Source organism: Lonchura striata, chromosome 21 (genome assembly GCF_046129695.1).
Source record: "Lonchura striata isolate bLonStr1 chromosome 21, bLonStr1.mat, whole genome shotgun sequence".
Classification (NCBI taxonomy): domain Eukaryota; kingdom Metazoa; phylum Chordata; class Aves; order Passeriformes; family Estrildidae; genus Lonchura; species Lonchura striata.
The window spans coordinates 1,007,695-1,021,553 of record NC_134623.1 but is presented as its reverse complement, the minus strand read 5'-3'; the positions used below and the strand labels follow the sequence as shown (position 1 = coordinate 1,021,553).

General features: G+C 53.5%; 1 protein-coding gene and 1 long non-coding RNA gene across 5 annotated transcripts in view; both read right to left on the bottom strand.

The window, feature by feature from the left end:
- Positions 1-7,334, bottom strand: part of SMARCA4 (SWI/SNF related BAF chromatin remodeling complex subunit ATPase 4) — a 38,319-nt gene extending 30,985 nt beyond the window's left edge. Inside the window, exons 1-5 of the mRNA XM_077787660.1 lie at positions 7,146-7,334; positions 5,375-5,507; positions 3,481-3,855; positions 2,119-2,217; positions 928-1,168 (exon numbers count right to left, since the gene is read on the bottom strand). Coding sequence (XP_077643786.1) covers positions 928-1,168; positions 2,119-2,217; positions 3,481-3,855; positions 5,375-5,507; positions 7,146-7,334 — 1,037 coding nt within the window. The remainder of the gene's footprint in view (positions 1-927; positions 1,169-2,118; positions 2,218-3,480; positions 3,856-5,374; positions 5,508-7,145) is intronic.
- Positions 7,335-7,466: 132 nt separating this feature from the next.
- Positions 7,467-12,382, bottom strand: LOC144247291 (uncharacterized). 4 transcript variants are annotated; one of them, XR_013341002.1, is made up of 3 exons: positions 12,252-12,382; positions 8,622-8,674; positions 7,467-7,515 (listed from the first exon to the last, which is right to left on the bottom strand). It is a non-coding gene; the product is annotated as an uncharacterized LOC144247291 (long non-coding RNA). The 4 variants fall into 4 exon arrangements; XR_013341003.1 differs by lacking the exon at positions 7,467-7,515 and adding an exon at positions 7,674-7,688; XR_013341001.1 differs by lacking the exon at positions 7,467-7,515 and adding an exon at positions 7,842-7,866.
- Between the last annotated feature and the right edge of the window lie 1,477 nt (positions 12,383-13,859).

Here is a 13,859-nt window from a genome sequence, read left to right as displayed (position 1 = left end):
TGGGAATCTCCAAGGAGAACGTTCTCCTCTCATCCCTCTGAACCTTGGGAAGGGTAAAAACGGGATGGAAGCAGTTGGAGATGGGAGAAACCTTGGGAATCTTTAAGGAGAACGTTCTCCTCTCGTCCGTCTGAACCTTGGGAAGGGTAAAAACGGGATGGAGGCAGTTGGAGATGGGAGAAACCCTGGGAATCTCCAAGGAGAACTTCGTCGTGGCCATACCTGTACTGGGGCTGTACCTGTACCTGGGTGTGGCTGTACCTGTACTGGGGCTGTACCTGTACCTGGGTGTGGCTGTACCTGTACTGGGGCTGTACCTGTACCTGGGTGTGGCTGTACCTGTACTGGGACTGTACCTGTACCTGGGTGTGGCCATACCTGTACTGGAGCTGTACCTGACCAGAGTGTGGCTGTACCTGTACTGGGGCCGTACCTGTACTGGAGCTGTACCTGACCAGAGTGTGGCTGTACCTGCACCAGGGCCATACCTGCACCGGGGCGTGGCCGTACCTGTATTGTGACTGTACCTGCACCAGGGCCGTACCTGTACCTTTACTGGGGCCATACCTGTACCTGTTCTGTGACCGTACCTGCACCGTGACCGTACCTGTACCTGTTCTGTGACCGTACCTGTACTGTGACCATACCTGTACCTGTACTGTGACCGTACCTGTACCTGTACTGGGGCCATACCTGTACCTGTACTGGGGCTGTACCTGTACCTGTACTGTACCTGTACCGGGGCCATACCTGTACCTGTACTGGGGTTGTACCTGTACTGGGGTTGTACCTGCACCGGGGCCGTACCTGTACCTGTACTGTGACCGTACCTGTACCTGCACCGGGGCCGTACCTGCACCGGGGCCGTACCTGTACCTGTACTGGTGTTGTACCTGTACCGGGGCCGTACCTGCACCGGGGCCGTACCTGTACTCGCGCTCCTGCAGGATCTCCACGGGGTCGAGCCCGCGCGGTTTCTGGATGGGCGTGATCCGGTTCTGCTTGGGGTGGATCGGCAGCGCCGGCGGCGCCGGCTGCCCCGGCGAGGGCGGCGGGGGCCCGGGGGACGCCGGGGGCACGGCCGGGGGCACGGGGGACGGGCGGCCGGCGGGCGGCGGCGGCAGCAGCTTCTGGGGGGCCCCGCCCGGAGCCGCCGCCGACAGCGGCCCTGCGGGGACACGGATTTTGGGAATGCCGGGTCAGAATTCCCGAATTCCCACCGGAAAACCCGAATTGTTCCGTTGGGAGTGAGGGGGGAGGCCCCGCCCGGAGCCGCCGCCGACAGCGGCCCTGCGGGGACACGGATTTCGGGAACGCCGGGTCAGAATTCCCGAATTCCCACCGGAAAACCTGAATTGTTCCATCAGGAGTGAGGGGGGAGGCCCCGCCTGGAGCCGCCGCCGACAGCGGCCCTGCGGGGACACGGATTTCGGGAATGCCGGGTCAGAATTCCCGAATTCCCACCGGAAAACCCAAATTGTTCTGTCAGGAGTGAGGGGGGACGCCCTGTCCGGAGCCGCCGCTGACAGCGGCCCTGCGGGGACACGGATTTCGGGAATGCCGGGTCAGAATTCCCGAATTCCCACCGGAAAACCCAAATTGTTCTGTCAGGAGTGAGGGGGGAGGCCCCGCCCGGAGCCGCCGCCGACAGCGGCCCTGCGGGGACACGGATTTTGGGAATGCTGGGTCAGAATTCCCGAATTCCCACCGGAAAACCCAAATTGTTCCGTCGGGAGTGAGGGGGGATTCCACAAAAATGTGAGTTTCTGACTCGGAGTGAGCTTAAGGGGAAATTCATCAGGATTCCCACCAAAATTCCTGTTAGTTACCTGGAAATCGACCCTAATTCTCCAAAAATGTACAGTAATTTGTCTGGAAATCAACCCCGAATCCACCAAACCTCCGGAAAATCAAGCACAATTCCCTAACGAGCTCCAAATACCTATCTTGGAATGTGCACAGGCATCCCCGCAAAGCTGCAGCACGGGAGTTAAGCCAGCCCTTCACAGAATTCCAGCCCCAATTCCAGGGTTTTAACCAGGAGCTTCCTTCCGTTCCCACCCCGCGGAGCTCACAGATTTGGGGCGAATTCCCAGGAATTTGTGACCCAGGCCTTACCTTCTGGCCAGGGCTTGGGGGGGCCCCCGGGGGGCTGTCCCGGCATGCCGGGGGGAACTCCTGAGGGTCCGGGAGGGGGCATGTTGGGCCCTCCTATTCCTGGAAATGCCCAAAAATCAGGCAGAAAAGGGAAAAAAAAGGGAAATCCCGTGAGGATTTAGACTCCTGGGGGGAGTGTCAGCTACAGCCCCCCCCTTTGCCCTGAACTGCCTGGATGGATCCGCCATCCCAGCCTCTGGAATGCCCGTGGACAGCCAAACTGGGGGATACTGGGGCAAACTGGGAGCAAAGGATCTCCTGGGGATAGAACGGGATAAACTCCCCTGGATTTCCCAGGACAGTGTGAGATGGAATGGGATGAGCTCCCCACAGATCCCGGGATGGAATGGGACAAACTCCCCACAGATCCCAGGATGGAAAAGGACAAACTCCCCACAGATCCCGGGATGGAATGGGACAAACTCCCCACAGATCCCGGGATGGAATGGGACAAACTCCCCACAGATCCCGGGATGGAATGGGACAAACTCCCCACAGATCCCAGGATGGAATGGGACAAACTCCCCACAGATCCCAGGATGGAATGGGACAAACTCCTCACAGTTCCCATGATGAAAAGGGATGAGCTCCTCCCAGATCCCAAGACACAACAAGGACAAACTCCCCTCGGATCCCCCAGGATACAAGAAGGATGATCTCCCCACAGATCCCAGGATGAAAAGGGATGATCTCCCCTCGGATCCCAGGACACAACAAGGATGATCTCCCCACAGATCCACCAGGACACAACAAGGACGATCTCCCCTCAGATCCCAGGATGAAAAGGGATGATCTCCCCACGGATCCCAGGACACAACAAGGACCATCTCCCCACAGATCCCAGGATACAACAAGGATGATCTCCCCACAGATCCACCAGGACACAACAAGGACCATCTCCCCTCAGATCCCAGGATGAAAAGGGACGATCTCCCCTCGGATCCCAGGACACAAGGACACTATCCCCTTGGATCCCAGGACACAACAAGGACGATCTCCCCTCAGATCCCAGAAAGGAACAGGACAAACTCCCCTCGGATCCCAGGACACAACAAGGATGATCTCCCCTCAGATCCCAGAAAGGAACAGGACAAACTCCCCTCGGATCCCAGGACACAACAAGGACAATCTCCCCTCGGATCCCAGGACACAAGGACACTATCCCCTTGGATCCCAGGACACAACAAGGACGATCTCCCCACAGATCCCAGGATGAAAAGGGACGATCTCCCCTCGGATCCCAGCACACAACAAGGACGCTGTCCCCTCAGACCCCCAGGACACATCCCCAGCTCGCTCCCGCCGTTCCCAGCCCATCCTCACCGTGAGGTCTGGAGTAGCCGGGCGGCGCCGGCCCCGCTCCGGGCGCTGGCCCCGGGCCCTGCGCGGCGCCGGCGGGCGGAGGTAGAGCGGGGATCTGCGGCTGCATCCCCGGCAGCGGCCGCTTGCCCTGCACGGCCACCTGGAGGTGCTCGGGCAGCGGCTGCCCCCGCGCCAGCAGCTTGTAGGCCATGATTTGGGCACGGAGCTGGTGCAGCTGCGCGGCGTTGAAGGGCGACGGGCCGCGGCCCAGCGCCGGCGAGTCGGAGCCCGAGCCGTCCAGCGCCGCGCCGGAGCTGCCGGCCGAGCCGCCGGAGGGGCCGTTGGACGGCACCGGGCTGGAGGCGTGCTCGGAGCCCCCCAGAGGGGAGGGGTAACCTGCGGGGACACGAGGATTCCGGAGGGAGAGGAGGGGTTAGCGGCCGGAGACGGCTGAAATTAGGGATTGCCAGCCTGAAGCCCACGGGGATGGGAAAGCTGCTCGCCAGTCGATGGCACGGAGCACCAAGGTAACAGCAGCTCATCCCGGGGGCAGCTGGAAAGGGAATTCCCATTCCTAACCCATCCCAGGGGCAGCTGGAAAGGGAAATCCCATTCCCAACCCATCCCAGGGGCAGCTGGAAAGGGAAATCCCATTCCTAACCCATCCCAGGGTGGGAAATCCCACTCCCAACGCATCCCAGGGTGGGAAATCCAATTCCCAACCCATCCCAGGGGCAGCTGGAAAGGGAAATCCCATTCCCAATCCAGCCCAGGGTAGGAAATCCCATTCCCAATCCAGCCCAGAGGCAGCTGGAAAAGGAAATCCCATTCCCAATCCAGCCCAGGGGCAGCTGGAAAGGGAAATCCCATTCCCAATCCAGCCCAGGGTAGGAAATCCCATTCCCAATCCAGCCCAGGGGCAGCTGGAAAGGGAAATCCCATTCCTAACCCATCCCAGGGGCAGCTGGAAAGGGAAATCCCATTCCCAATCCAGCCCAGGGTGGGAAATCCCATTCCCAATCCAGCCCAGAGGCAGCTGGAAAGGGAATTCCCATTCCTAACCCATCCCAGGGGCAGCTGGAAAGGGAAATCCCATTCCCAATCCATCCCAGGGTGGGAAATCCCATTCCAAACCATCCTAGAGGCATTTGGAAAGGGAAATCCCATTCCCAATCCAGCCCAGAGGCAGCTGGAAAGGGAAATCCCACTCCCAATCCAGCCCAGGGTGAGAAATCCCATTCCTAACCCATCCCAGGGTGGGAAATCCCATTCCCAATCCAGCCCAGAGGCAGCTGGAATGAGAAATCCCCTCCCAAATCTCTTAGCCAGGAATAAGGAGCAAGGAATCCCCTCCCAAAATCCACCGCACAGACCTGGAAATCCCCTGGAGCGCTACCAAAACCCAGGATTTATGCCCTGCTGTCCAGGATTTAAACCTTGGGAATGCTGAAAACCTCCCAGAATCCAAATCCAGGATTTGGCCCTGGCTCCTCCCCTCACCCCCTTCCCACGATCCCAACTTTGGGAATGCTGAAAACCTCCCAAACCCAGGATTTGGCCCTGGCTCCTCCCCTCACCCCCTTTCCGCAATCCCAACTTTGGGAATGCTGAAAACCTCCCAAAATCCAAATCCAGGATTTGGCCCTGGCTCTTCCATTCACCCCCTTCCCACGATCCCAACTTTGGGAATGCTGAAAACCTCCCAAAATCCAAATCCAGGATTTGGCCCCGGCTCCTCCCCTCACCCCCTTCCCACAATCCCAACTTTGGGAATGCTGAAAACCTCCCAAAATCCAAATCCAGGATTTGTCCCCGGCTCCTCCCCTCAGCCCCTTCCCATGATCCCAACTTTGGGAATGCTGAAAACCTCCCAAAACCCAGGATTTGGCCCCAGCCCCCTTCCCGTGCTCCCCACCTTGGGAATGCTGATCCATGGGGCTGGGGGGGGGCCCCATTCCCGCGTGCCCCCCCGGGCGCATTCCCATCCCCTTCATCTGCCCGTAGCGCGGATCCTCCGACATTCCCTTCTCGTGCATCGCCTCCAGGGGCTGCAGGGGGCAAATCCCGGGAAATCAGCAGAGAATTCCTGGAGGAAGCTCCGCTCCCGCCCGCAGAACTCCCGGGGAGCTGCAGAATCCATTTGATTATTCCCAGAAACGCCACTTCCAGCTGCTCCGGCCTCAAAACCCCTTCCCACAGCACAATTCCCCGGATTTTTAAATTAAACCCCCCTGGATTACAGGAGAGGAGTTGTTGTTAAAACCCAAAACCCAGGAGGAAAATCCTCTCCATTAATGAGTTAATTAATGGCGCTGTTTCCCATTCCGGAGGTTTTCAGCACAGTTTTGGAGCAGGAGACTCTTTCTAGACTCCTTCTCCTTCTTCTCCTTCACCTCCTTCTTCTTCTCATTCTTCTCCACCTTCTTCTTCTTCTCCTTCATCTTCTTCTTTTCTTTCACCTTTTTTTCTTCTTCTCCATCTTCTCCTTCACCTCCTTCTTCTCATTCTTCGCCACCTTCTTCTTCTTCTCCTTCATCTCCTTCATCTTCTTCTTCTCTTTCACCTTTTTTTAATTCTTCTCCATCTTCTTCTTCACCTTCTTCTTCTCTTCATCTTCTTCTCCTCCTTCTTCTTTCTTCCTTCACCTTTTTCTTCCCATTCTTCATCTTCTTCACCTTCCTCTCCTCCATCTTCTTCACCTTCCTCTCTTCTTCTTTTTCATCTTCTACATCTTCTTCTCATTGTTCTCCACCTTCTTCTTCACTTTCTTCCCCTCCTTCTCCATGGATTTGGGTGACAATTTGTCACCGGACAGGAAAACCCATGCTGTGGACTTTTGATTATTAGGTAATTAGGTAATTAGTTATTAGGTTAAAAGTGAAAACAATTAAGGCGCCATTTCTTAACTGGATGGTTTAGCCCTCGATGGCAGAGGTAGAAAAAGGAAAAACCATCGATGCCAGCCAAAGCTGAAAGTTTGAGGTCAGGAATTCTGGAATTCCTGGATTGTTCAACTTGGATGACCCCAAAACCACCAATCCCACCCAGAGCCGAAGGTGTGAGGTCAGGAATTCCGGAATTCCGGGTTCTCTCACCTTGTGTAGGGGGTGGATGATCCCAAAACCACCAATCCCACCCAACCCAAGGGTGTTTGAGGTTCAGAATTCTGGGATTCCGGGATTGTTCAACTTGGATGACCCCAAAACCACCAATCCCACCCAAAGCCAAAGGTTTGAGGTTCAGAATTCTGGGATTCTGGGATTGTTCAACTTGGATGACCCCAAAACCACCAATCCCACCCAGAGCCGAAGGTGTGAGGTTCAGAATTCTGGGATTCTGGGATTGTTCAACTTGGATGACCCCAAAACCACCAATCCCACCCAGAACCGAAGGTGTGAGGTCAGGAATTCCAGAATTCCGGGTTCTCTCACCTTGTGTAGGGGGTGGATGATCCCAAAACCACCAATCCCACCCAACCCAAGGGTGTTTGAGGTTCAGAATTCTGGGATTCTGGGATTGTTCAACTTGGATGACCCCAAAACCACCAATCCCACCCAGAGCCGAAGTTGTGAGGTCCGGAATTCTGGGATTCTGGGATTGTTCAACTTGGATGATCCCAAAACCACCAATCCCACCCAGAGCCGAAGGTCAGCGGTCAGGAATTCCGGAATTCCGGGGTGTCTCACCTTGTGCAGCGGGTGGATGCTGTCCGGGGCGTATCCCGGGGCCGGCAGCGCGTGGCCGGAGTGGCCGGAGTGGCCGGAGCCGGGCGAGGGGCCGGGCGAGGGGCCCAGCATGGAGCCGGGCGAGGGGCCGGGCCCGGGAGAGGGGCCGGGCCGGGGGGTCCCGCCCAGGGGGGGCTCCGGGGTGGCCATGTCACAGCAGGGGCTGGCAACGGGCACCTGCAATGGGGGAAACTGGTTAATTATGGACATCATTAATGATTAATGATTAATAATTAATGATTAATAAATCTGGGATGGAGGGAGAGCCGGGGGTCCCGCCCAGGGGGGGCTCCGGGGTGGCCATGTCACAGCAGGGGCTGGCAACGGGCACCTGCAATGGGAGAGCTGGGTAATTATGGCAATCATTAATTATTAATAATTAATTATTATAATTAATGATTATAATTAATGATTAATAAATCTGGGACTGAAGGAGAGCCAGGGAGTCCCGGCCGGGGGGGGCTCTGGGGTGGCCATGTCACAGCAGGAGCTGACAACAGGCACCTGCAATAGGGGAACACAAGTTAATTCTGTAATTAATTAATGAGAATTAATTATAATTAATGATTAATAATTAATAATTAATAATTATTAATAAATCTGAGACTGAGGGAGAGCCGGGGGTCCCACCCAGGGGGGGCTCTGGGGTGGCCATGTCACAGCAGGGGCTGGCAATGGGTACCTGAAATGGGGGAATCTGGTTAATTATGGCAATAATTAATGACTAATTAATGATTAATGATTAATAATTATTGATTAATAAATCTGTGACTGAGGGAGAGCCAGGGGTCCCACCCAAGGGGGGCTCCGGGGTGGCCTTGTCACAGCAGGGGCTGGCAACGGGCACCTGAAATGGGGGAATCCAGGGTTAATTATGGGATTAATTAATTAATAAATCCAGAACTGAGGCAGCACCGAGTGGGAAATACCCTTCCCAAACCATGAGCAAGGAACTCTCCACAGTGTGTGCTCAGGAATTCAAATAATAATTTAATAATTCAATAATTACAATTGAATTATTTCAAATTTTCTCCATTTGCTACTCCACTCCTCCTCTTTTGCATTTAATTTAATTTTTGCTTTAATAAAGGTTATTCCACTTAAATTAATTTATATAAATATGTAACACTTATGTAGTATAAAAATATAAATTTTTAAAGATTTATAAAACACAAATAATAAAATTTAATTATTTAAATTTCCTTTATTTACTACTCCATTCCTCCTCTTCTTCATTTCATTTAATCTTTTATTTAATCAAACTTATTTATTCTTATTAAACAATTCAAATTTAATTATCTGACATTTTCTCCATTCCTCCTCTTTTCCATTTTATTTTTCATTTAATAACAATTATTCCTATTTTAATTAGATAATCCGAATTTAATTATTTGAAACTTCCTTCTCCATTTAATTTAATTTCATTCCAGCACCTACCTAAGGGCATGGCAGTCCTCGATGCCTCGCAGGGACGAGCTCCTAACGCCGGGCTGGGGGAAAAATGAGAATTAATTAGGGATTAATTGGGAATTTCATTATCCAGCAGCATTAGCAGAGCAGGAAATTCCTAAAAAATTGAGATTTTCTCATGGGTGAGGCTGATTTGGGGAATTTGTTGGCTCGCAGGGAAGAAATACTTTAAAATATGTTAATAATAATAATAATAATAATAATAATAATAATAATATTTAGAAATAGCAACAATAATAATAATAAAAATTGGAATAAATATTTTTACATTATATTCTATTATTTTTACATCATTAGTAATTATTATATAAATTACTTGACTATAATAGATACACTAATACATATTATATATAATACGTACATAACAATGTATTATATTTTATTGTAACAGTAAATTTATTGCTATTAAATTATAGCAATTATTTCATTATTTTTACATTATACTCTTTCATTTTTACATTATATCAACTATTTAAATACAGTATATATTACATGTAATAAATATATTATCTGCCACATGCTACTATATAATTATTTTTATATTTTATCATAGTAATAGTAGTAACAAGTAGTATTACTATTGTTATCATTATTGCTGTTTCATTACTACAATTATTATTATTATTATCATTATCATTACTATTATTATATTTCCAAAACATAAATGGGGTTCCCAAAACCCTAACTGGGATTTTTAAAAAGAATTCCCTAAACCCTAATTGGGATTTTCAAACAGAATAACCAAAAATGTAATTAGGATTTTTAAACGGAATTCCCAAAACCCTAAATGGGATTTTCAAACAGAATTCCCAAAAATGTAATTAGGATTTTTAAACGGAATTCCCTAAACCCTAATTGGGATTTTTAAACGGAATTCCCAAAACCCTAATTGGGATTTTAAACGGAATTCCCTAAACCCTAATTGGGAAGGGCCTCGGCTGGGGGGGCCCAAGGGGGGTTTGGTGTCCTCGGGAAGGACAAAAATGGAAAAAAACTGGGAAAATTTTGGGGAAAAAGGGAAATTTGTGTGAGAATAGCGGGATGTGGAGGGCAGGAGGGAAATGGGGATTTGGGGTGTGGGAAAAGGGGATTTAGGGATCAGGGAAATGGGGATTTGGGAAAAGGGGATTTAGGGGAGTAGGAAATGGGGATTTGGGGTGTGAGAAAAGGGATGTGGGAGGAAATAGGGGATAAAAAGAGGGGGAAAGGGGGGATTTGGGATGGGGATCCCATGAGGGGGGATTGATCCTGAGGGAATTGAGGGGGATATTGTGAGGGGATTGATCCTGAGGGAATTGAGGGGGGATTGATCCTGAGGGAATTGAGGGGGGATATTCTGAGGGGGGATTGATCCTGAGGGAATTGATCCTGAGGGAATTGAGGGGGGATATTGTGAGGGGGGATTGATCCTGAGGAAATTGAGGGGGGATATTCTGAGGGGATTGATCCTGAGGGAATTGAGGGGGATATTCTGAGGGGATTCATCCTGAGGGGGTGAGGGGGATATTCTGAGGGGGGATTGATCCTGAGGGAATTGAGGGGGGATTGATCCTGAGGTAATTGAGGGGGATATTGTGAGGGGATTGATCCTGAGGGAATTGAGGGGGGATATTCTGAGGGGGGATTGATCCTGAGGGAATTGAGGGGGATATTCTGAGGGGGGATTGATCCTGAGGGGGTGAGGGGGATATTGTGAGGGGATTGATCCTGAGGGAATTGAGGGGGATATTGTGAGGGGATTGATCCTGAGGGAATTGAGGGGGATATTGTGAGGGGATTGATCCTGAGGGAATTGAGGGGGGATTGATCCCGAGGGAATTGAGGAGGGATATTCTGAGGGGGGATTGATCCTGAGGGAATTGAGGGGGGATATTGTGAGGGGATTGATCCTGAGGGAATTGAGGGGGGATATTCTGAGGGAATTGATCCTGAGGGAATTGAGGGGGGATATTGTGAGGGGATTGATCCTGAGGGAATTGAGGGGGATATTGTGAGGGGATTGATCCTGAGGGAATTGAGGGGGGATATTCTGAGGGGGGATTGATCCTGAGGGAATTGATCCTGAGGGAATTGAGGGGGGATATTGTGAGGGGGGATTGATCCTGAGGAAATTGAGGGGGGATATTCTGAGGGGATTGATCCTGAGGGAATTGAGGGGGGATATTCTGAGGGGATTGATCCTGAGGGAATTGAGGGGGATATTCTGAGGGGATTGATCCTGAGGGAATTGAGGGGGATATTGTGAGGGGATTGATCCTGAGGGAATTGAGGGGGGATATTGTGAGGGGGAATTGATCCTGAGGGAATTGAGGGGGGATATTGTGAGGGGGAATTGATCCTGAGGGAATTGAGGGGGGATATTGTGAGGGGATTGATCCTGAGGGAATTGAAGGGGGATATTCTGAGGGGGGATCGATCCTGAGGGAATTGATGGGGATATTCTGAGGGGGGATATTGTGAGGGGATCGATCCTGAGGGAATTGAGGGGGGGATATTGTGAGGGGATTGATCCTGAGGGAATTGAGGGGGATATTGTGAGGGGGAATTGATCCTGAGGGAATTGAGGGGGGATATTGTGAGGGGATTGATCCTGAGGGAATTGAGGGGGGATATTCTGAGGGGGGATTGATCCTGAAGGAATTGAGGGGGGATATTCTGAGGGGATTGATCCTGAGGGAATTGAGGGGGGATATTCTGAGGGGATTGATCCTGAGGGAATTGAGGGGGATATTGTGAGGGGGAATTGATCCTGAGGGAATTGAGGGGGGATATTCTGAGGGGATTGATCCTGAGGGAATTGAGGGGGGATATTGTGAGGGGATTGATCCTGAGGGAATTGAGGGGGGATATTCTGAGGAGGGATTGATCCTGAGGGAATTGAGGGGGGATATTCTGAAGGGGGAATTGATCCTGAGGGAATTGAGGGGGGATATTCTGAAGGGGGAATTGATCCTGAGGGAATTGAGGGGGGATATTGTGAGGGGATTGATCCTGAGGGAATTGATGGGGATATTGTGAGGGGATTGATCCTGAGGGAATTGAGGGGGGATATTGTGAGAGAGGATTAAGGGGGGATATTCTGAGGGGAACCTTTGAATGGATCCTCTGAGGGGGAATCGGTCCTGAAGGGACTGAGGGGGAATATTCTGAGGGGAAATCGATCCTGAGGGGATTAAGGAGGGATATTCTGAGGGGAACCTTTGAGGGGATCCTCTGAGGGGGAATCGATCCTGAAGGGGGAATATTCTGAGGGGAAATCGATCCTGAGGGGCACTGAGGGGGAATATTCTGAGGGGGATCCTCTGAGAGGAGATCGATCCTGAAGGGACTGAGGGGGGGATCCTCTGAGGGGAACCTTGAGGGGGAATCGATCCTGAGGGGATTGAGGAGGGATTTTCTGAGGGGGGATCCTACGAGGGGATCCCATGAGTGGGGATCGATCCTGAAGGGGCTGAGGGGATTCCCATCTCGCAGGGGGGAGGGGATCCCCCAAGGCCCCGCGCTGAGGGCGCCGCCGGTGCCGAACAAAGAGCCCGTGACCCTCGCGGGCCGCCGTATCCTCCCCTCACCCCCCCATCCGCCCTCCGCCGGCCCTACCGGAGCCCTTCCCGGAGCCCTTGGCGGGGCTCATCCCGGCCCGATCCCGCCGCGATGCCGAGCCCGCTGCCGGCGGGGGGAACAAAGGAGCCGCCGGAGCCGCCGCCGCCGCCGCCGCCGCCTCAGGGAGCGCCGGGCCCGCGCCTGCGCGTCCCGCCCCGCGCCGCCGCGCCCCGCCCACCGCGCGCGCCCGGCCAATGGCGCGCCGCCCCGGCGCCGCCGCGGCCAATCAGAGGCGCGCAGAGGGGCGCGCGCGCGGCGGCCCGGGCCCCGCCCGCCGCGGGAGCGGCCAATGGGAACGCGGCGCGCTGCCCCCCTGCCCGATGATGGAAGGGTGAGGCCACGCCCACCCGCGACGCGGCAGCCAATGGGAGGCGCGCTCGGCCGGTTTCCCCCCCCTTCTCCAGTTAGCTGAGCTGTCAATCACTCGGCCGCGCAGCCAATCAGAAGGCGGGGAAGGGCGCGGGGGAGGCGGGGCGCGGGGGGCGCGCGTGCGCGGAGCGCGCGGCACTGCGGCGGGAGGGAGGGGCGGGAAAGGGGGGGGAGCCCCGGATTTGGGGAGGGGTCCCGGGATTTTGGGGAGGGGTCCCGGCATTTTGGGGAGGGGTCCCGGCATTTTGGGGTCTCGGGATTTTGGGGGGTCCCGGGATTTTGGGGAGGGGTCCCGGCATTTTGGGGTCCCGGGATTTTGGGGGGGTCCCGGCATTTTGGGGTCCCCGGATTTGGGGAGGGGTCCCGGGATTTTGGGTGGTCCCGGGATTTTGGGGTCCCCGGATTTGGGGAGGGGTCCCGGGATTTTGGGGAGGGGTCCCGGGATTCTGGGGGGTCCCGGGATTTTGGGGTCCCCGGCTTTGGGGAAGGGTCCCGGGATTTTGGGTGGTCCCCGGATTTGGGGAGGGGTCCCGGGATTTTGGGGAGGGGTCCCGGCATTTTGGGGTTCCCGGATTTGGGGGGGTCCCGGGATTTCGGGGATTTTGGGGGGTCCCGGCATTTTGGGGATTTTGGGGGGTCCCAGGGATTTGGGGTGGGGATCCCGGGATTTTGGGGAGGGGTCCCAAACCAGCCCAGATTCTTCCCAAAATCCCCTGAATTTGCCCCAAAGCTGCCCAAATTGGCCTGAATTCACCCCAAATTGGCCGAAATTCGCCCCAAAAGGCCGAAACCCACCCAAATTCTCCCCAAATTTGCTCCAAACAAATTCTCCCCAAATTCGCTCCAAACCCACCTAAATTCTCCCCAAATCCGCTCCAAACCGTCCTAAATTCTCCCCAAATTCATTCAAACCCACCCAAATTCTCCCCAAATTCATTCAAACCCACCCAAATTCTCCCCAAATTCTCCCCAAATTTGCTCCAAACCGTCCCAAATTCTCCCCAAATTCTCCCCAAATCCGCCCCAAACCCACCCAAATCTGCCCCAAACCCACCCAAATTCTCCCCAAATTCTCCCCAAATTCTCCCCAAATTCTCCCCAAACCCACCCAAATTCTCCCCAAATTCTCCCCAAACCCGCTCCAAACCCACCCAAATTCTCCCCAAATTCTCCCCAAATTCTCCCCAAACCCACCCAAACCCACCCAAATTCTCCCCAAATTCTCCCCAAACCCAC